Below are 21,498 nucleotides of genomic sequence, written 5' to 3'. Positions count from 1 at the left end.
AACACAATGAGTGTCATAAAGTAGATGTGAAAAATGTTTTCAATGAAGAAATCAGGAGGCTGTATGTTATCCTCTAAATAATGCAGAACCTTTGAAAAATCCTAAGTGAAGTGTGACATGACCATATTTGCATTGGTGTCAGTGTGTAGAATGGATTAGAGACCCTAAGACTGGCCAGTAAAACCAGCTAACAAAGTATTGAGTTAGAAGACTAGAACAATGATAGTAATTGTGGAGAAGAAGATCCAACGTTACGAAGTATCAGGTATAGGAAGCAGGAAAGAAGAGATGAAATCATACTAAAATGCCTTTTTTTCCCTCCTCACCAATAGTTCCCATTTGGCTTTTGTAAACACATATATACTGTACTTCTTTTTCTAGGCCAGTTCGTGTTCCTTTTAGGTGTTTTCCATGCTCCATCATGTTGAGGGCTAAGACTTGGCTTCTTTTGCTTTCACCTCATCACCTGAAGCAGCTCAAAGAGTCATCAGGATCCAGGCTTATATGGCGGAGACTTCTGCACCAGCAACAACCCCTTCATCCAGAATGGGCTGCCCTGGCCAAAAAGCAGTTGAAAGGCAAAAACCCAGAAGACCTGATATGGCATACTCCAGAAGGGATCTCCATAAAACCCTTATATTCTAGCAGGGATACCAATGACTTACCTGAAGAAATTCCAGGAGTGAAGCCATTCACACGTGGACCATATCCCACCATGTACACCTTTAGGCCCTGGACCATCCGCCAGTATGCTGGTTTTAGTACTGTGGAAGAAAGCAATAAGTTCTATAAAGACAATATTAAGGGTGAGATTTTTATGCAAAACATTATATTTATGATCAACCATACATTTCCTGTTCCTGGCTTCTTTTGAAGGGAGACTGGTTGATCTCTGTAAAAATGATAGTCACTTTATAGTTTTGTAGTTAAGACTATACTCTGAGAAATATGAATGTTTTTCAACTTTCGTGGTCAAAAAAATGAGTGATCCAGAATAGGGTGCTAAATTCTTGAATGCCAATAACAGTTACATACATGTTACATAAAAAGGAATTAAACTCATACGACATGAGAGACATTGGCTTTTTCTTTGAGAAGCTTTTTTAAAATTAAAGTTTATTTCTTTTTATTTTAAATTTATTTTTATTTTTTTAGAAATAGAGAATGTGTGTGAGCAAGGGAGGGGCAGAGAAAGGGGAAGAGAGTATCCCAGGCAGGCTTCACACTCACTGCTATTGCAGAGCCCAATGCGGGGCTTGAATTCACAAACCATGAGAATGTGACCTGAGCCCATATCAACAGTCAAATGCCCAATGAACCGAACCACCCAGGCATCCCTCTTTGAGTTTTTACTTAACGTTGTTAGGATAGGAATTAAAGAGGAAATGGTTTAAATGGTTTAAAGAAAGTAATAAACAAATGATAATGTACAAATATATTTAGTGCAATCTGGCACTTAGGTCTCTAAAAATCATATTAACTACTATTTCTTTCTGATCTATATTAAAATTATATTGTTTGCTAAATTTGAGGATCTGTACATTTATATTGCAGATGGAGGATCTCATATTTAGTGTAAACTATTTTTATTTTTTTGCATGGTGTTCATAATTCTGTTTTCCAGAATATTTGAATAGCCAAGACATCTTGTTATGACCATATTAAACACAAGAATAAAAATAAACGAGCATACAAATACCAAGTTATGTTAACTATTTGTGAACAGCCAGATCTTTTCATGAATCTTAAAAAGTATTTTTACTGAGGGGCGCCTGGGTGACTCAGTTGGTTAAGCATCCAACTCTGATTTCGGCTCAAGTCATGATCTCAGATCGTTGAGGTTGAGCCCTGAATCTGGCTCTGTGGTCACAGCTCAGAGTCTGTTTGGGATTCTCTCTCTCTCTGCCCTTACCCTGCTCATGTGCACATGTGCTCTCTCTCTAAAAACAAATAAATAAACTTAAAAAAATATTTTTTTACCTAAAATTGTTAAGATAAGGGCAAAATAGGTAAAGGGGATTAAGACATACAAAGTTGAAGTTATTAAAAAAAACAAGGTTAAAAAAATCCTCAAATAGATATAAAATAGTGAGATGTTTTGTTCTTTTTGTTCTGGAACCCAGTTTGTACATTTTGCCATATGGGAAAACAGTTTAGGAGATGAAGTGTCTTTATTTAAATTTATTTTGACATGTATAAGCATAAAAATAATGTTTGTTATAAAAGTATCCTATGATGAGCTGAATCAACACCGTTAGTAGTGTTAACATAAATCAGTTTACTTTGATGCCAGACTCTTTAATTCTACATTGTTTTTCCTTTGTGTGTTTAGCTGGTCAGCAGGGATTATCAGTTGCCTTTGATCTGGCGACACATCGTGGATATGATTCAGATAATCCTCGAGTTCGTGGTGATGTTGGAATGGCTGGTGTTGCTATTGACACTGTGGAAGATACCAAAATTCTTTTTGATGGAATTCCTTTAGAAAAAATGTCAGTTTCCATGACCATGAATGGAGCAGTTATTCCAGTTCTTGCGACTTTTATAGTAACTGGAGAAGAACAAGGTGTACCTAAAGAGAAACTCACTGGTACAATCCAAAATGATATACTAAAGGAGTTTATGGTCAGAAATACTTATATTTTTCCTCCAGAACCATCCATGAAAATTATTGCTGACATCTTCCAGTATACAGCAAAGGTATTTTCTGCTTCTTGTGGGTTTTGCTTTCCTTCTTTAGATGCAGGAATTTTTATAAAATATCATAACCTAATTTGAATTTGATAAGTGAGTCTGAATAATAGTATAAAGTCAGAGTGTGGGTTTTATGTTTATGTGTGTTGCTAGTTTGTATTTTTTTGCTTTCAGTGTACTCATAGTGTGTTGTTACCTATAGGAATCTTGGCATTAGACATTTACTGTATTTTACTTATTTTTAAATTTGTATCCTCTGATAATTGTTAGAATCAGGGAGGGTTCATCATTTATACTTTGTTTCTTGCCAGAATTCAGATTCAGTTTTGAAGTGCACACTTGTGTCTGACAGTTGGAGATCAAAATATCAGCTGTATTTCTATTAGAAACTAGATTAGAAGATGTCATTTATATCTGCATCCACAATGTGGTCCCTGATATTTCACTCCTGTATTAGGTTTATCTTCCCCAATCAGAGTGGTGGAAAAAGAAGGTTCTTACAGTGTTCCTATCTTAGCAACAATCCCTCCATTGGGAAACATAAAACTTCATTTTTCTCTGAGTAACTAATATGTATTTTCCCTCATCATTTACACTCTGCTTCTTGCTGACAATGCTCTCCGTTTCTTTACCTACCTTAAAGTTAGACTGTATTATTTCATGCCAAAAGGCCAGTCTCTCCTCTACCATGAAACCTTTTTTAAAAAAATCTCATTTATTTCTTGTAATTGCTATTACCTCAGAACTCTTGCAAGCATTGCCTACTCTTCTCATTTGATATTCAGCTTTTACACTTTGCACTTTTATGTCTTTTCATAGATCTCATTTGTCCCTGTGAACTATATTGTATAGAATTGTATATTTTTATTGCCCTTTTCAATTTCAAGACCATATGTGCAGGATTACATTTATTTTTTATTTTTATTTTTTCAGTTTTCCCAAAACTTTTTATTTTGAATACTTTAAACCTTACAGAAAAGTTAGAAGAATGGTTTTGTGTGTGTGTTTTTTATGTATTTATTATTTATTTAATATAATTTATTGTCAAGTTAGCTAACAAACAGTGTATACAGTGTGCTCTTGGTTTCGGGGGTAGATTCCCATGATTCATCGCTTACATATAACACCCAGTGCTCATCCCAACAAATGGCATCCTCAATGTCCATCACATTTTCCCCTCCCCTCCTCCCCCCATCAACCCTCAGTTTGTTCTCTGTATTTAAGAGTCTCTTATGGGTTCACCTCCCTCTCTGTTTGAAACTATCGTTTACCCTTCCCTTCCTCTATGGTCTGTTGTTTCTCAAGTTCTACATATGAGTGAAAACATATGATAATCTGTCTTTCTCTGACTGACTTATATGACAAACACACGTACAAAGATAGCAGTAGCTTTAACTAAACAGGAGTCGATTCTCTTTCATACGAAAGAAGTTGGAAAGTAGGTTATCAAGAGCTTGGTTGTAGGGTTGCTCCACAGTCATTAGGGTTCATTTTACCTTGTGCTACCTTATGGTTGAGGAAGTAGGTGGGCTGGATGTGTTTGGCATGGGGAGGGGGACAGCTCCTCTGACTTAAGGTGAATTTCCAGAAGGAACAAATGAAAGTTCCACTATCTCAATGGACACACACAGTAGTGAGAGGAGATTGGAAGTACAGTTCTTGCACATCGGCACTCTGCATTTAAGGTTCAGGTATTACGGGAAGAGAGGGGAGAATTGAATAGTTGGTAGCAGGTTGCTTAGTTTGTGCTATTATGTACTTGGGCATTTCCCCTTTTGGAAGGTCCTAATGTCATCTGCAAGTTCAAAATTGCTTTATATAATCCTTCACATAAGTGTAAAAGTTCTGGTTTCACATACTGGTCAAATAATGTTACATTGAAGTACTTTGTGAACTGTAAACTTTTATATTTTTAAAAAATTTTAATTGTAGAAAAATACACAATGTAAAATTTACCATCTTCACTCTTTTGAAGTGTACAGTTCAGTGGCATTAAGTATATTCACACTGTTGTGCAACCATCACCACCATCCGTTTCCAAAACTCTTTTCGTCTCGCAAACCTGAAACTCTGTGCCTGTTAAATAATAACTCCCCATCCTCCTGTCCCTCCAGCTCCTGGAAACTGTCGTTCCACTTTCTATCTCTGTGAATTTGACTACTCTAGGTACCTCATATAAGTGGAATGATAAAGTATTTGTCTTTTTGTGACTGGCTTACTTCACTTAGCATAATGTCTTCAAGACTCATCCATGTTGTACGATGTATCAGAATTAACCTCCTTTTTAAGGCTGAATAATATTCCAATATTCCAATATTTCTATTATTTTTAAAGAAATTCTGCTACTAAAATCCTCTTTGTAGAGAGGCACCTGCTTCTTTCGTTGCTTCTTATTTATAAGCAATAAATGCACTCAACTTGTCTCTCAATTCCATGTTATTCAGTCTCCTTACTGTTTTTGCGATGGAACATTTTTCAAGACCTTTTGGTTAATTATAAGTATTAAAAAATGTAAATTACAGATAGCCCATAGCATACATTAGCAACAGCAAGTAACATTTTTTGAATGCTTCCTGCATACTGGAATAATACTAAGTGGTTTAGGTGAGTCATTTCATTTAATCCTACAGCAACTCCATGAGGAAGTACCTCTATTTTATATTTTAAGAAACCAGGGAATAACTAGGTTGAGAAACTTGCCTGTAGCCTTATGACTAGTTAACTGACACTAGCCATCAACTAGACTTTGAGTACTTTGACTCTAGAGCCCATGTTCTTAACTACCGTACTCAATTTCTGTGATTTAGCTTTTATTATTTTATTTGGCCAATTCTTGGGAAGGAGGATAATTTTGGGGCTTGGCAGTATATTTGTGCTATGTACCCTCTCTAATAAATTTGAGGGGAATGGTAGAAATGCCATCTTTTTAGTGATTTGGCAAGAAAGAACCTGTCTGGGATATGCTTAGCATTAAATATCACAGTAAATCCAATTGAAGTCTTTGATTTTTAATCCATGTATCTTAATCCTGTTTTATTTCAGTATGTAGTCATTTTCAGTGACTTCAAAAAGAACTTCAAACAAGAAAATTGATAACTAATAAAACTTAAATGTATTTATCCTTAGAAGATTAGCCCAAAGTTATGAGATCTTAGGATCTCTTAAGAGGTCACAGTCCTTGGTTTGGAATTAAAGATGTTTATTCAATTTTCGGACTAAAGATTCATTCCTACTTTTAGCTAATTAATTTCAGAGTTTAAACTTTGACTCTAAAGAATGGTTAGTGCAAATTCTTTTTCACCAGAAAAATAAAACAGGTGCAAATTTTACAATGGTTCATTGAATCACCACTTAAATTGAGGAGTGAATTAAATATAACAAAGTAAGCGTTAAATATTTTCAGTTAATGTTAAAGACTACTTAGTGTATCTGAGTTGAACATCATTTACAAAATAATAGTCTTTTAGAAAATGAGTTTAATAGAGAACCTTTAAAATTTTTTATTCACTGTTATATTTTTTATTATTTTATGTAGCACATGCCAAAATTTAATTCAATTTCAATTAGTGGATACCATATGCAGGAAGCAGGGGCTGACGCCATTCTGGAACTGGCCTATACTATAGCAGATGGGTTGGAATACTGTAGAACTGGACTCCAGGCTGGTCTGACAATTGATGAATTTGCACCAAGGTGAGTAAATTGACCTCAGAGATTGTTTCAGTGTTAGGAAAATTTTTAGGACCAATTTATGAGTATATAGTAAATATATTGATAAAATGAATTTGTGTATATAAATGTCATACTAGATTCTCTTATGTTTTATTGGAGTAATAATAAGAGAATAAGCCAATACTGTTTACAATTAAAAATTAGAATTAAATTTTACTCTACTTCTTGGTAAATGAGAGGAATCTTGTTTTTCAGTTGTTCACAGAACACAATTAACTGGCATATTTTGACAATTAAACTGTAAACATATAAATGATATTGACTTTTATTCTTTATTTTTCCATTTTAAAAAGAAGTCATCTATTACATTTTTTTCTGTTGCACTTGTAATTTAAGTGTTTTGGAATTCACAGCGCTATTAAACATTTCTGTTTTAAAACAGCTTATTAATAAATTTATATAAAAAATATACTTGATTGAAGTTTAAGAATTGTTTAAATTTGGTGATTAAAAATTGGACATATGAGTAATTGCTAAGTTTTGCTCTGGGCCAAGCACAAACTTATGTGCTGGGAATAAAATTTGTAAAAACATGACTTTTGCCCTCAGCGAGTTCATAGACTCTATATCAGAGGTTGTTGCATACATATTATGACAGCAGTTCTCAAAGTGTGGTCTAAGGACCCCTCAGGGTAACTAACCCTGGGATCTTTCAGGTCAAATTGTTTTCATGATTGTATTAAATCTTTATGTGCCTTTACCACTTTCATTATTTCAAGAGTGTACATTGTTTTCCAGAAGCTACATGATATGTGATGTTGCAATAGATTGAATGTAGAAGCAGATACTTATTCCAACTGTCTTCCCTTAAGCCACACATTAGATTTGCAAAAATGTAAAATAGTGACTTTTTTATTACAATTTTTTTTTATTTTAGCAAAGTAATTGCTTTTCATAAAAATGTTACTTTTGTTAACATGTATGTTTACTGTTTCTAAATGAATTAATATATACAATATTGATAGATATTATCCAAATAAAAATTCTTTGGGATCTTTAGTATTTTTAAGAGTGAACAAGTATCCCGAGACAAATATTTGAGGACTGCAATGTTAACAATTTCTTCCAAGGGCATATCAAAAAATTTTACTGGTTTTTAGCTTAATTAAGGCTCACCTTGTTTTATTTGAAGAAACACAGCCTTTCTGCCTTTAGGCATGGGCAAGTAAACTAAATGTGTAAATCAGTGACAGAATATAAGATAAAAAGGAGTAGTGGGTTTGGGGGCAATTGGAGAAATACATTCCTAGACCAAATATACTATAATTCTTTCAAAACAAAACAAAACAAAACAAAACAACAGGAAAACTTTCTTGCTATCCAAAACCACAAGTTTGTGGTTTTATTCCCTTCATGGGTTACCCCTGACTTACATATTGGGTATTCTTGAAGTATTTATTTTTGGATAGTGATGCATTCTATATTTAAAGACACAAGAGGAACTTCTTTTCTATAGAAGACCAACTGTGAAGTGAATAATTTCTACCTGAAGCAGATAACCACAGCTATTTCTTCTGTGTGCCTAAAACTGTACTTTTATCTGTTAGGTTTAAAGTTACTAATGTATATATGCTTATGCTTTGATTTTAATTCAGATTAAGTTGTTTGAAATTAAAATGTGGATGCTGTTTTGTTTAGTGTGTGGTACAATGAGTTTTATTTTCCATTTTAGATTGTTAAGTATAATCAAATAATGGACTTAACATTACTATTTTAGGTTGTCTTTCTTCTGGGGAATTGGGATGAACTTTTATATGGAAATAGCAAAAATGAGAGCTGGGAGAAGACTCTGGGCTCACTTAATAGAGAAAATGTTTCAGCCTAAAAACTCTAAATCTCTTCTTCTAAGGGCTCATTGTCAGACATCAGGATGGTCACTTACTGAGCAGGTATGTGTATAATTTAAAGTGTAGAATTTTAGTAAAGTCATATATTGTCTTACAAGCAAGATAGCATAGTCAGGAAGTAGGTTTAAGAAGCTATCTGTTAATATTTGAAAATTATAATTATTCTAAAGCATAATGCACATTGATGGTTTTTATGCATGTATTATAATAAATGAAGTTGGCTCCCTCTAGTGGTTAATAATATAAAATCATTTAAACGTTAGCTTGTATGCAGTGCTGTTTTACCTTTTTAAAAGTAAAGAAAAAATATGATGAGGAAGAAGTAAAAACCACAACTTAGTTAATATCGCCTTAAATAATTTTAAGAGTTTAAATTATTTTTTTAATATTTATTCATTCAGAAAGAGAGAAAGAGAGCATGCAAATGAGGAAGGGTCAGACAGAGAGGGAGAGATAGCATCCCAAGCAGGCTCCCCACTGACAGCACAGAACCCAATATGGGGCTTAATCTCACGAACCGTGAAATCATTACCTGAGCCAAAATCAAGAGTTGGATGTTCAACCGACTGAGCCATCCAGGCACCCCAAGAGTTAAAATTCTTGACATAAAATCACCTAATTAAAAATTTGTGCATCTATATTATTGATTTTAGTTATATTTATTTTAGTTTAAATAAATATGCATGCAGACATACCATTTAAATGCAATTTTAATTTGCATAATTTAATTTCATTCTATTAAAAAACTGATCTTTTTTCATGCATTTTCTTTACATATAAAATTATTTTGATATATTAAAAATAATTCATAACTTTAAAGCTACATTTCTTTTATACACCTAAAAGTAAATAAAAACTAATATATCTATTAAATATTGCTTCAGGTCCTTATAAATGGAGAAGTAGAGATTTCAGGATTGGAAGGAACTTTAATAATCATTTTTGTCTTAACCTCCTCATTTTTACAGCTAAGGCAGCTAAAGTTCAGAAAGGTCCAATGCCTTGCCCCAGTCATAGTCAGTAACAGAATGAATCCAGATTTCTTATCTAGATTCATTGTTCATCTGTTTATTAATCGCTTATTAATAAATCATTTATTGAGTGCCTATTAAGTCTGGCTTGTTTACTAATTCATCTTAATTTGTTGGATATTCTGAAGCCTAATGTAGGCATTGGCAAAGTAAGTACACACTAGCCACTGCTTAATCATAGCATCCTTTATCAGTTGTCCCCTTGTTTTGACTTTTTGCTTTTCTCTAAATGTTTTAGGACCCTTATAATAACATCATTCGTACTACAGTAGAAGCAATGGCGGCAGTGTTTGGAGGGACTCAGTCTTTGCACACAAATTCTTTTGATGAAGCCTTGGGTTTGCCAACTGTGAAAAGTGCCCGAATTGCCAGGAATACACAAATCATTATTCAAGAAGAATCTGGGATTCCCAAAGTGGCTGATCCTTGGGGAGGTTCCTATATGATGGAATCTCTCACGAATGATGTTTATGACGCTGCCTTGAAGGTCAGTTTCTCCTCTTTGAAATTGTGGTTTTAAGATTTACAGATTTATAAAGGTTATTAGGTATTTTGATATGTAAATCAAATCATAGATTTATATCAAGATTTATAAAATCTTCAAGAGAAAAAGAGAATTTTAGGTTTGACCTTCTAGTATACAAAACTGAAACATAATTTAAAAATATAATTGTGTTTGTATTAAAGTATTTTATTCAAAGAGTTAAAAAGAGTATTAGTATTAAAAGGCTGTAACATAAAAAAGCAGTCCTTTGTCTTCTACTTGCTTTTTTTCCTGCTTCTTTGAATCAAATACATCTTTTTTGTTTGTTTTTATCTCCATATTTAAAAATTATACATATACACTAGTTCTAATTCCATCAATTTTAGTCATTACCTATTGCTTTGTAGTATGGTAGTTTAGTATTTTAGCTGATTCTTACCTCTTCTTTCTTTTGTCTCATAATACTACCAATATAATTACATCTCAATAGTATACATCCTTCTGAAGTCCTCCAGTGCTGTCCATTTGATTTAGACTAGTTTCTCTCTAGACCTGCTGACCATTGCAGTCCTTTGACTAACCTTTGTCATTATCCTGGGAATTCTTTTCACCTCTGCTATGTTGAATCTGTATCCTGAATGCTGTGTCTATCTCTGTTGATTTATCCCTTGTTATTTTGAACGATACCTCATAGGAACCTCTCAGAAGTTGTACATAGGGGATGAATTATATGAAACTTTGGATGTTTGAAAATGTCTTTATTCTACTCTGGTATTTGGTTGATAGTCTGTGTTTGAAATTATTTTCATTTGAGAGTTTGTAAACATTGATCTGCTTTTTATTCTAGCTTCTAATATTTCTGTTTAGAAATCTGATGCTATTTCTACTCTCAGGACCTTTCTTTCTAACAGTTTTAGGATCTCTGTTTTTGAGTTGGGGGACATTGATGTGTATATTTTTCCTATATTGGACTAGACCTTTGGTGGGCATTTTTTATCTGGCCTATTTTTCATGTTCTCATAACTCTGGAAAATTGTCGTGTTGTTTTTTTGATAGTTTTGTCCCTGCCATTTTTTCTGTCATTCTCTTTCTAGAACTCTTAATTATTGGATAAGGACCTCCTGGAATGATACTCTGATGTTCTTATCTGTTCTATAACTCATCTTTGAGATTCTGTTTTGTTTTCTTAGGGAGTCGTCAACTTTAAATTTCTACTCACTTTAAAATTCATATATCATATTTTTAATTTCCAAAAGCTCATTTTGTTTTCTGTGTTTTGTATGTTATGTTACTTGTTTCATTAATACAGAATATAATCTTTTTTTCTGAGGATATTATATTTTTTGAAGTTTTCTTCTCTATCCTGTATTGTCTCTTTTCTCTGTGTGCCTTTTGTCTTTAATCTTATTATTCAGAATACAGGTTTTTATATCAAGATATCTTACCCTTGCCTCTCTATGTACTTGGTGTTTGGTAGCCCCTTGCTTTTCTACAGAGATAAACTTTGGTCTGTTTTTTGCAGATGTAAGCTTTGGTTGTCCTGACAGAATGGGAGAGGGATAGTTCTAAATTCTCAAGTAGTCTTCCTCTTTTTAGCTTCCTGTCTTAGCTTTGGTTCAACACAAATTCTAATTTCTTGAATTCTTCTGGAAAAAAACAAGTTTTACTTTGTTCCTTTCTGCTGTGTCATATACCATTCCACCATTCATTTTCCCACCACCTCATGTATAAATAAGGCTGTGATTGAAGTTTTAGATGTATGCTGGTGTCAATAGCAGTAGAGTTATGTTATTATTGTGCTGATCAAATAAAAAATGAAGTTGCATTTTGAAATACATTTCTTAAAGAGTATTTATTTATGTATCCATGAAAACTTATGTAACTAAAAATAAAGACTATTGATATTATCTTTAGTTTTCTCCTAAGACTTGAGTGACAGGTTTTGTGCTTCCAGAATATACATCTTAGTTTTTCTGTTGTCTTTTGAAGTAACTTTAAATATATAATTTCTATCTTTTTTGAGATATAACGGACATAAAACATTGTATTAATTTAAGATATAAAACATGATGATTTGATATATGCATGAATTGTAAAGTGATTACCAGAGTAAGTTTAGTCACTTTCCATACCACACAGTTATACAATTTCTTTTTTCTTGTGATAAGAACTTTTAACATCTACTGTCTTAGCAACTTTCAAATATACAGTACAATATTGTTAACTCTATGGAACTTTTTTCCTCTTTAAAAAAATTTTTTTTAATGTTTATTTTATTTTTGAGAGAGAGAGAGAGAGATAGAGACAGCACAAGCAGAGGAGAGGCAGAGAGAGAGGGAGACACAGAAGTGAAAGCAGGCTCCAGACTCTGAGCTGTCAGCCCAGAGCCCGACGTGGGGCTCAAACTCAGGATTTGTGAGATCATGACCTGAGCCGAGGTCAGACACTTAACCAACTGAGCTACTCAGCCACCCCATTTTTCCTTTTTTTAAAAAAAAAAAATTATTTTATTCATTTATGTCTACACCTAACATGGAGCTCAAACTCACCCCGAGATCAAGAGTTGCATACTCCCCCTGACTGAGCCAGCCAGGCACTCCTAACTATAGAAAAGCTCTTGATGTTAACTTAATTCTTTCCTTATGAAACATTAAACTTACCACTAGAATAGTTTAGGATTTTAGTAATATTGGTAATTATGTAACATAACAAATTTGTATAGTTTATAAAAATATCATTATATTCTTTTCCAGTTTTATTAATCTATTTTTCTTAATAGCTTATTCATGAAATTGAAGAGATGGGTGGAATGGCCAAAGCTGTAGCAGAAGGAGTACCTAAACTTCGAATTGAAGAATGTGCTGCCCGAAGGCAAGCAAGAATAGATTCTGGTAAGATAAAATGAAAATGTTTATATGTGAAATCCAGTACTGTATTTAAAAAGAAATATTAATTTCTGTTTAAAGATAACATACATAGTTAATAAAACAAAAATAATAGAAAAATGAAACTTAGATGTTTCTTTATCTATCTATCTATCTATCTATCTATCTATCTATCTATCTGTCTTCCTGTTTGTATTTTTGCATGCATGTATGCATATGGGCAAGCATATGTACAGAGTATGTGTTGAGGTATGCCCGTGTGTGTGTGTGTGTGTGTGTGTATGTATGTATGTGTGTAAGTGGGTATCTCCAGCGTTTTGAAGATGGTATTATTATTAGTCATTGTGCTCTGCATTGGAGTATTTATTCATTCAGTCAGTGAACACTTTTTTTTTTTTTTTAGTATTTAGCATTTGGGGCACTGTATTATGTCTGGGATACAACTGTGAACAGGAAAGACATGATCTCTTCACCCTTAGAGTTTACATTTTAGTAACAAGGAGACAGAAAATGGGCAAGTGAACACACAATAAAATAATTATAGATTGTGATGAGTTCTGAAAAGGAAATAAGGAGAAGAGTTGGGTGGCAGGATGTCTTTAAATGGTAATAATCTGGTAGTTTGAGGCAAAATATATTCTTATTATGTTAAGGAAATGTCTTTATAATTCTGGTTTATTACTTACAGATTTTAAAAGTACTTTTTGTTAAAACTATTGGCTGTAAGAGAATACAAGAATATATTGAAAACATTATTGGATGTTAATTTTCTCCTTTATAAGTCTTTATTTGCTGCTATTATTTTAATTTTGTAGTTGTAGAAGAGGATTTATCAGAAACTCTGAGAAAGTTTATAGTTTGAGAGAATAATAAAAATCCTCCCTTAAAGAGAGCTTATATATACCAGTTCTTTCCCCTCTCACCCCCATTTTGTTGTGATTTGTTGATCTATATTGAAGTTTCATTAAGATTTAAGAATACTATTTAAAAATATTAAGCTTATAAGCAAAGTATGTGATGATCAGAGCATTACTATTAGGGAAGTATTTATGAATAGAATCTACATATTATTTTCCTCTTGGAAATTGATAGGTTCTGAAGTGATTGTTGGAGTAAATAAGTACCAATTGGAAAAAGAAGAATCTGTGGATGTTCTTGCGATTGATAATACATCAGTACGTAACAAGCAGATTGAAAAACTCAAGAAGGTAATGATAGCTATCATATTTTGAGTGCTTTCTGGGCATTGTGTAAACCCTTACATTGTCTTGTTTAATCCTTACAACAACCACATGAGGTGGGTATTATTTCCCAACATATTAAAGTTAAGGAAACTAAAGATAAGGGAGATTGAGAAACTTGCCCAGAATAAATAATTGAACAGCTAAGACTCAAATTCATTTTAAACCAAGACAGCTGCCTCTGTGAAACTTATATGTTATTATTAAAAATCTCACTGTAATAACACCTCCCATAAATTACAGATTAAAACAAAGGCTTAAATGATTATATAACTCACTCAAAACTAAAAATTAAGTTCAGAGTATATGAACCCAGGGCTTCTCACTGATTTGTTTCCATTAGCCCATGGTTCCTGATACCACTATGAAAGAATCATTTGCTTTCTGTTTTTTTCTTTTTTTTAATTCAAATATATTTTAATAGTACTTTAGTAAGATACCATTTGTAAATGAAATATATTTATTTTAATTGAAACTAGATATTATCTTAGCTTTATTGCCAATTTCTCACTGAGCTGAATCAAAATATGTGAAATACTAAAATAGATAAAACATTCTTATAGTTATAATCTATATATTTATTTTGTATGAAGCTACTGTGGTCTTTTAATCTCTGGCTTTTATAATTACTGTTATTTCCAAAGCAAGAAATTGAATTTTTTTTCTTAGATTTTATTTAAATTCAAGTTAGTTAACATATAGTGTAGTATTCGTTTCAGGAGTAGAATTTAGTGATTCATCACTTAAATACAACACCCAGTGCTCACCCTAACAAGTGCCCTCCTTAATGCCCATCACCCATTTAGCCCATCCCCCACCCACCTCCCCTCCAGCAACCCTCAGTTTGTTCTCTATAGTTAAGAATCTCTTATGCTGTGCCTCCCCCTCTGTTTTTATCTTACTTTATTTTTCCTTCCCTTCCTCTGTGTTCATCTGTTTTATTTCTTAAATTCCACATATGAGTAAAGTCATGTGGTATCTTTCTCTAATTTATTTTGCTTAGCATCATATACTCTAGTTCCATCCATGTTGTCGCAAATGGCAAGATTTCATTCTGTTTGATGGCTGAATAATATTCCAGTGTGTGTGTGTGTGTGTGTGTGTGTGTGTGTGTGTAAATATGTACATCTTCTTTATGCATTCATCAGTCGATGGACATTTGAGCTCTTTCCATAATTTGGCTATTACTGATAGTGCTGCTATAAACATTGGAGTGCATGTGTCCCTTTGAATCAGCATTTTTGTATCCTTTGGATAAATACCTAGTAGTGCAATTGCTGGGTCATAGGATAGTTCTATTTTTAACTTTTTGAGGAACCTCCATACTGTTTTCCAGAGTGGCTGCACCGGTTTGCATTCCTACCAATAGCGTAAGAGGGTTCCCTTTTCTTGGCATCCTCGCCATCATCTGCTGTTTCATAAGTTGTTAATTTTAGCTATTCTGACAGGTGTGATGTGGTATCTCATTGTGGTTTTTGATTTGTATTTCCCTGATGTTCAGTGATACTGAGCATGTTTTCATGTGTCTGTTAGCCATTTGTATGTCTTCTTTGGAGAAATGTCTGTTCATGTCTTCTCATTTCCTAACTCAATTACTTATTTTTTGGGTATTGAGTTTAATAAGTTCTTTATAGATTTTGGATACTAGCCCTTTATCCAATATGTCATTTGCAAATATCTTCTCCCATTCCGTAGGTTGCCTTTTAGTTTTGTTGATTGTTTCCTTCACTGTGCAGAAGGGTTTTTATCTTGATGAGGTCCCAATAGTTCATTTTTGCTTTTGTTTCCCTTGTCTCCGGAGACATGTCTTATAAAAGTTGCTGTGGCCATGATAAAGGTTGCTGCCTGTGTCCCTCTAGTATTTTGATGGCTTCCTGTCTCACATTTAGGTCTTTTATCCATTTTGAATTTATTTTTGTGTATGGTACAAGAAAGTGGTCCACAAGAAACTTGAAATTCTTTAGTTATCATTAATGCTTTTTCTGTGTTTACTTTCTCTGTGATAGTTTAAGATACGACTTTTTTCTCTCTTCTGTTTAGATGTTCTTTAAGAATCATGGGCACATTGGTGACTCAGTCGGTTGAGCATCTGACTCTTGATTTCAGCTCCGGTCATGATCCTAGGATTGTGGTATTGAACCCTGCATCGGGCTCCACACTGAGCGTGGAACTTCTTAAGATTGAAAATCTCTCTCTCTCTCTTTATCTCTCTCTCTCTCTCTCTCTTTCTTTCTCTCCCTCTCTCTCTCCCTCTGCCTTTCTCCCCCACTCCAGTGTGCTCTCTCTCTAAAAAAAAAAAAAAAAAAAGAATGTAAGAGTTTGTTCAGTTAGACTGCATGCACCACTATCATTTTCCATTTTTCTATTACAGTTAATGGCATTATTTCCATTTTCACCCTCCAGCAGAAGATACCTCCTCTCTCACATTTTTATCACTTTTTTAAAAGGTCCTCCTTAGGATATATCATTTTATTTTGAGTCATCACAAAAGTCTCAACATATATTATATTTGGAAAAGCCCTTTTCTCCCCTCTTATACTTTACACTTTTATTAACTCTGCACCCTTACAGCTTGAGGCGTTCCATTTACCACAAATGGTGTTAAACTTTATTTCAGGCAAGAGAGAAATTCGGTAATGTTAATGGAGTTGGGTTTTTCCTTGCCTTTAGTGTAAGATTTTTGATCCACTTCTGCTTATAGATATTATATGATTTTAGTAGCATCTTGAGTAGTATCATATTTAGACTCTTTTATAGGTGGTGCAAACTTGTAAAAAATTGGATTTTAGGTAACTTTGTTTAGGCAGATTGTTGGCGGAGCAGAGTAGAGCTAGGATCTGAGGGGAAAAGGTTTTGACTGTGCTTTTCATGGTCTTTCTGTCTCCGCTGCAGTATTTCTCATCATCTCTGTCTCTTTCTTTCTCTTTGAGAAGAAGAAAAACAATATACATACATATTATTACCAATATATTGTTAGTTAGCTAGGGAAAACAATGTATAACAAATATTCTCTATGTTGTAATCTATTATTATTTTTTCTTCCTTGTCACTATTATTCTTTAGTGTGCCTTCCATATAAAAGACCTACTTGTTTTTGATGTCTTGTTACATTAGTAAAGCCTAAGTAGCATGTACTATTTTGGAGAGGCTTCAGTGTTATTTATCATTGCCCTGTGTATTTCTGATTTATCAGGGCTATGCAGAATTCAGTATTGTTTTAAATGTTTATTGAATGAGTAAGTGAACAAATTGGATGAATATCAGACCTAGGATACATATTATTCTCTCCTTTTTTTTTCTTTTGTTTTTGTGGTTAAGATTATGGAACAATTTCCATATGACATATATCAGTGTCTAATCTCCTGATCTCTGTTTTGTTCTTTTTTTCATGTAAATTGACCCTTTTCTTGACCTTTTCCATAAGGTCAAATCCAGCAGGGATGAAACCTTGGCTGAACGATGTCTTGCTGCATTGACTGCATGTGCTGCCAGTGGAGACGGGAATATTTTGGCTCTTGCAGTGGATGCAGCTCGTGCAAGGTGATGATATTTAAGTTCGGAGATTTCCAAATACCAGAAGTTGACCAGTTTAGGGGTGCCAGGGTGGATCACTTGGTTAAGCATCTGACTCTTGATTTAAGCTCAGGTCATGATCTCAGGGTGGTGGGATTGAGCCCCTCGTGTGTGGAGCCTGTTTAAGATTCTCTCTCTCTCTCTCTCTCTGTCTCTCTCTCTCTCTCTCTCTCTGTCTTTGCCTCTGCCCCCCTCTCAGTCTCTCTCTCTCTCTCTTTTTCTGAAATAAAAAAAATTTTTAAAAGTTTACCAGTTGAGATTTTCAAAGTGTACTTAAATAAAAGGTTGCTTCTATAAACCTTGTGAGCCTAAAAGAAAATATTGGAAGTGCAAATGAAGTTAATTTTTGTTTTTCTTAAATATCTGTGCACTTGCGACATTCATATGTTTTTTTAAACATGTAAACATTACGAGGCTTTAATCCTTCTAAATAAAATTTAAAAAATGAAACATTAATACTTAAAAAATACCAAGCACACAGATGTCAGATTTTGAGAAAGTCCATCTTACTAGTAACTAGCTAAATAGATCTAAACATTTCTACAGATAGATGAACAAAACAGAGCAGAAGTGATCGATTTTTGTCAAATTCAGTTACTGGCAAAATAAGGTAGTGAGAACTGTTCAGGTGTGTGTGCTCATTTCTCATCTCCAGAGTAAAGCTGAGGTCAGTCATCTCAGCAGTTAGATGGTAACGAATTATAAGTGAACTCACATATGTTCTTCACCAAGGGCATCATGAAACTTCTCTGAGCAGGAGACATAGGTAAGCCCTCTCCTTTCCTTCATGGGATGAAAGGTAGTGGGCTCACCACCCCCAGGAACTCGAGTTCCACGATGTGGTGCAGGATGCAGTGCAGCTGGTAGGCCAGCTAGCCCAACAGCGGGGCCACCGAAGACATTTTATTCATTTACAATACTTGGATGGCACCAGGGTTTGAGCAGATAGAGCATTCATTATTCATGATACTCTAGGGTCCAGTTGTGTCCCGCCGGCCTATTTTGGAAGCATGTGGAGCTATTAAAGGTGTATTAAAAATCAAACAGACTTTGATTTAGAGTTCATTAATGCAGAAGTACTTAATTCTGTTTAGTGACCAGTTACTGAAGCTTTCTAACAAGGTTTGGGAAAGGGTTAAAAGTATTCATAGATGAGAAAGGATGAACCAGCCTTTCAAGAATTTCAGCAAGTGATAACAGAAAAACCCACTGAAGCCCTTCAGAGGTAGCTACGCCTCCTTCACCGCCTCCTGCAGGATGGGTAGAGTGTATTAATCCTGTGTATTTCCCCTGGCTCAGGACATTTCAAGCTGTTGTAGTGAATCCATGTCACTCATTTGCAGGTTGAGAAGTTTGATGTATTTTCGAGCATAGACATTTTTATTTTTGACAGTACACAAAACTACTCTTTGTCCAGAGGTAGGCAAGGCTTCCAAAGCTATTCATAGGTATCTTTAAATGGATACCCCAAAATAAAGGTCAGTCAGTACTTTGCCTCATAGGACATGCAGAAAAGCAAGTGAACCACAAAAAATTTTCTCTCCATACATGATGTCATTGGTGAATTATTTTTGCTTTTGTTATTTATTAACTTTTTTTTTTTTAACATGTTGTTTTAAGTACTTAAGAGGTAGGATAACTAGTATGTGGGTTGGGTTTTTGTTTTTATTTTTGTTTTTCAGTTTTAACTTCTTAAATAAGGTGAGTTCTGTGCTTAAAATCCTCCAGAGGTTTCTCATGCTTTTAAATTAAAACCTAATCTTACAATGGCCTGCAGGATTGTGTGAGATGTGACTCTGGCCTCTCTCTCTGACCCAACCTTATTCTGCTTCCTTCATTATGCTGTGTCCCCAGTGTCCTTCTTTCTATTTTTAAAACATAGAACATGTTTTGGTTTTTTTGTTTTGTTTTCTTTTTTTACCTCTGAGAACCTTTGCACTTAGTATTTTCTTTTTCAAACACTTTTCCATTCTCCTTCATGTTCCCTTCAGTTTCTCCTTTTCATTATTTAGATCTTAGTTCAAAAGCTTTATCTTCATTATCTTCAGAATAGCTTTTCCAGACACCAGATTTCACCTTTTTAGTGTGTTCATAGTACTTATTTTCATATGAAATCCATATTAATTGATTTGAGTTCATATGTATTGTCTGTATCCTCTGACTAGATGGTAAGCTCTGTGAGAGCAGGTTTCTTTTCCCCTTCCTCCAGTCTTGTTTGTTACCATATGTCTGGCACTTACCATGCTTGCCCTATATTAGACACTCAATAAATGTTGAATGAATTAATAAACAAATGAATGGAATATGCTAAAAGACTTTTTATCAAAAAGTATCAATGGGAATCTTGCTCTTTGCCCTGTAGTATTTAAAAAAAAATTTTTTTTTAATGTTTATTTTTAATTTTTTTTTTTCAACGTTTATTTATTTTTGGGACAGAGAGAGACAGAGCATGAATGGGGGAGGTGCAGAGAGAGAGGGAGACACAGAATCGGAAACAGGCTCCAGGCTCCGAGCCATCAACCCAGAGCCCGACGCGGGGCTCGAACTCACGGACCGCGAGATCGTGACCTGGCTGAAGTCGGACGCTTAACCGACTGTGCCACCCAGGCGCCCCATTAATGTTTATTTTTAAGAGAGAGAGAGAGAGAGAGAGAGAGACAGAGTGTGAGTGGGGGAAGGGCAGAGAGAGAGGGAGACACAAAATCCGTAGCAGGCTCCAGGCTCTGAGCTGTCAGCACAGATCCTGATGCAGGGCTCGAACCCACAAACTGTGGGATCATGACCTGAGCCAAAGTTGGATGCTTAACCAGCTGAGCCACCCAGCCCTCCCCAAGCCCCCCACCCCCTGCCCTAGTTGTATTGTTAATTGGTGAATTATTCAGTAATCTTTACATGCTTGTCTATTTATAGTTTTTAAGTCAGCCATTTTTTGTTTCAAAAATGTTAAATTCCCTACTGTCCTAATGTTAATGCTTTGCTAGAGGGAAAAACAACCTTAGGTTGACAATGGCTAGGCCCCCTGTGATTCTTCTTTAGCATATGAAAATCCCTTTGGAAACTTCCCCCTTGACTTTACCTCCCCAACTCCCAAGTATATAATCAGTCTCTCCTTACTATCCCGGGGCAGCTCTTCCTGCCCATGGGTCCTGTCCCCATGCTTTAATAAAATCACCTTTTTGTACCAAAAAAAAAAAAAAAAAAAGAGAGGGAGAAAGATTACTATGTATAGAGGCATCCAGAATCATTTTTCATAAGTATTCTGAGGAAAGAAGCTTTCATCAGTGCAGTAGAAAACATTTTTATTTAAGTGAAATAAATCAGTGAGAGAAAGACAAATACCATATTTTTTGATAGCCTACTTTTTACTTAGGTAATAAATTGTGTCCTATTATATTGAATATTAAAGTAAATATTTTTTTATCTCAAATAATGATGTTAACAGAACCTCTATTTTATTATTTTAATATTTTAGATGTACAGTTGGAGAAATCACAGATGCTATGAAAAAGGTATTTGGTGAACATAAAGCTAATGATCGTATGGTCAGTGGAGCTTATCGGCAGGAATTTGGAGAAAGTAAAGAGATATCATTTGCTATCCAGAGGTAATAAATGAGATTTCTTAAACCAGAATGCCATCTTTTCTGTGAACATAATCCCAATGAATCAGTTGCGGGCTTAATTTTCTCACATACCATTTGGAAAACATTTGAATGGACTTTCCCGTTAGTCTGTAGGTTTACTAAAATAATATTTTCAATTTTCACTATAGTTCCCTTTAAGAGTTTCTAATTAAAACAAATGTTTGTTCAACTAGCGTTGATACTGCTTCATATCCCCCAGATACTTAAATTTCAGTCTCCTTATTATAGTATACTTACATTCTTAAGTTTATTCGAATTGTTTAATTTTCAAATAGTTATAAAATAATTTTCATGTTTGAAAATAAATAATTTGGTTGCCATCTATGCGTAAATTAAAATCAGTCTCACTGAATGGACAATAAATAGTA

General features: G+C 34.2%; 1 protein-coding gene across 3 annotated transcripts in view; it reads left to right on the top strand.

Moving 5' to 3' along the window:
* The window catches only part of MMUT (methylmalonyl-CoA mutase), a 36,531-nt gene that overhangs the window by 3,832 nt on the left and 11,201 nt on the right, over nt 1-21,498 (top strand). For all 3 annotated transcript variants that reach the window (XM_045498489.1, XM_045498487.1, XM_045498488.1), the window contains 9 exons: nt 382-806; nt 2,333-2,700; nt 6,230-6,387; nt 8,144-8,315; nt 9,543-9,791; nt 12,568-12,679; nt 13,766-13,881; nt 17,339-17,454; nt 20,960-21,091. In XM_045498489.1, the coding sequence (XP_045354445.1) occupies nt 422-806; nt 2,333-2,700; nt 6,230-6,387; nt 8,144-8,315; nt 9,543-9,791; nt 12,568-12,679; nt 13,766-13,881; nt 17,339-17,454; nt 20,960-21,091 (1,808 nt within the window). In that variant the 5' untranslated portion in view covers nt 382-421. The remainder of the gene's footprint in view (nt 1-381; nt 807-2,332; nt 2,701-6,229; nt 6,388-8,143; nt 8,316-9,542; nt 9,792-12,567; nt 12,680-13,765; nt 13,882-17,338; nt 17,455-20,959; nt 21,092-21,498) is intronic.

The sequence above is a fragment of the Leopardus geoffroyi genome, chromosome B2, assembly GCF_018350155.1.
Source record: "Leopardus geoffroyi isolate Oge1 chromosome B2, O.geoffroyi_Oge1_pat1.0, whole genome shotgun sequence".
NCBI classification, from domain to species: Eukaryota; Metazoa; Chordata; class Mammalia; order Carnivora; family Felidae; genus Leopardus; species Leopardus geoffroyi.
The sequence above is the reverse complement of the archived record's forward strand: the minus strand, read 5'-3'. Positions and strand labels throughout refer to the sequence as shown.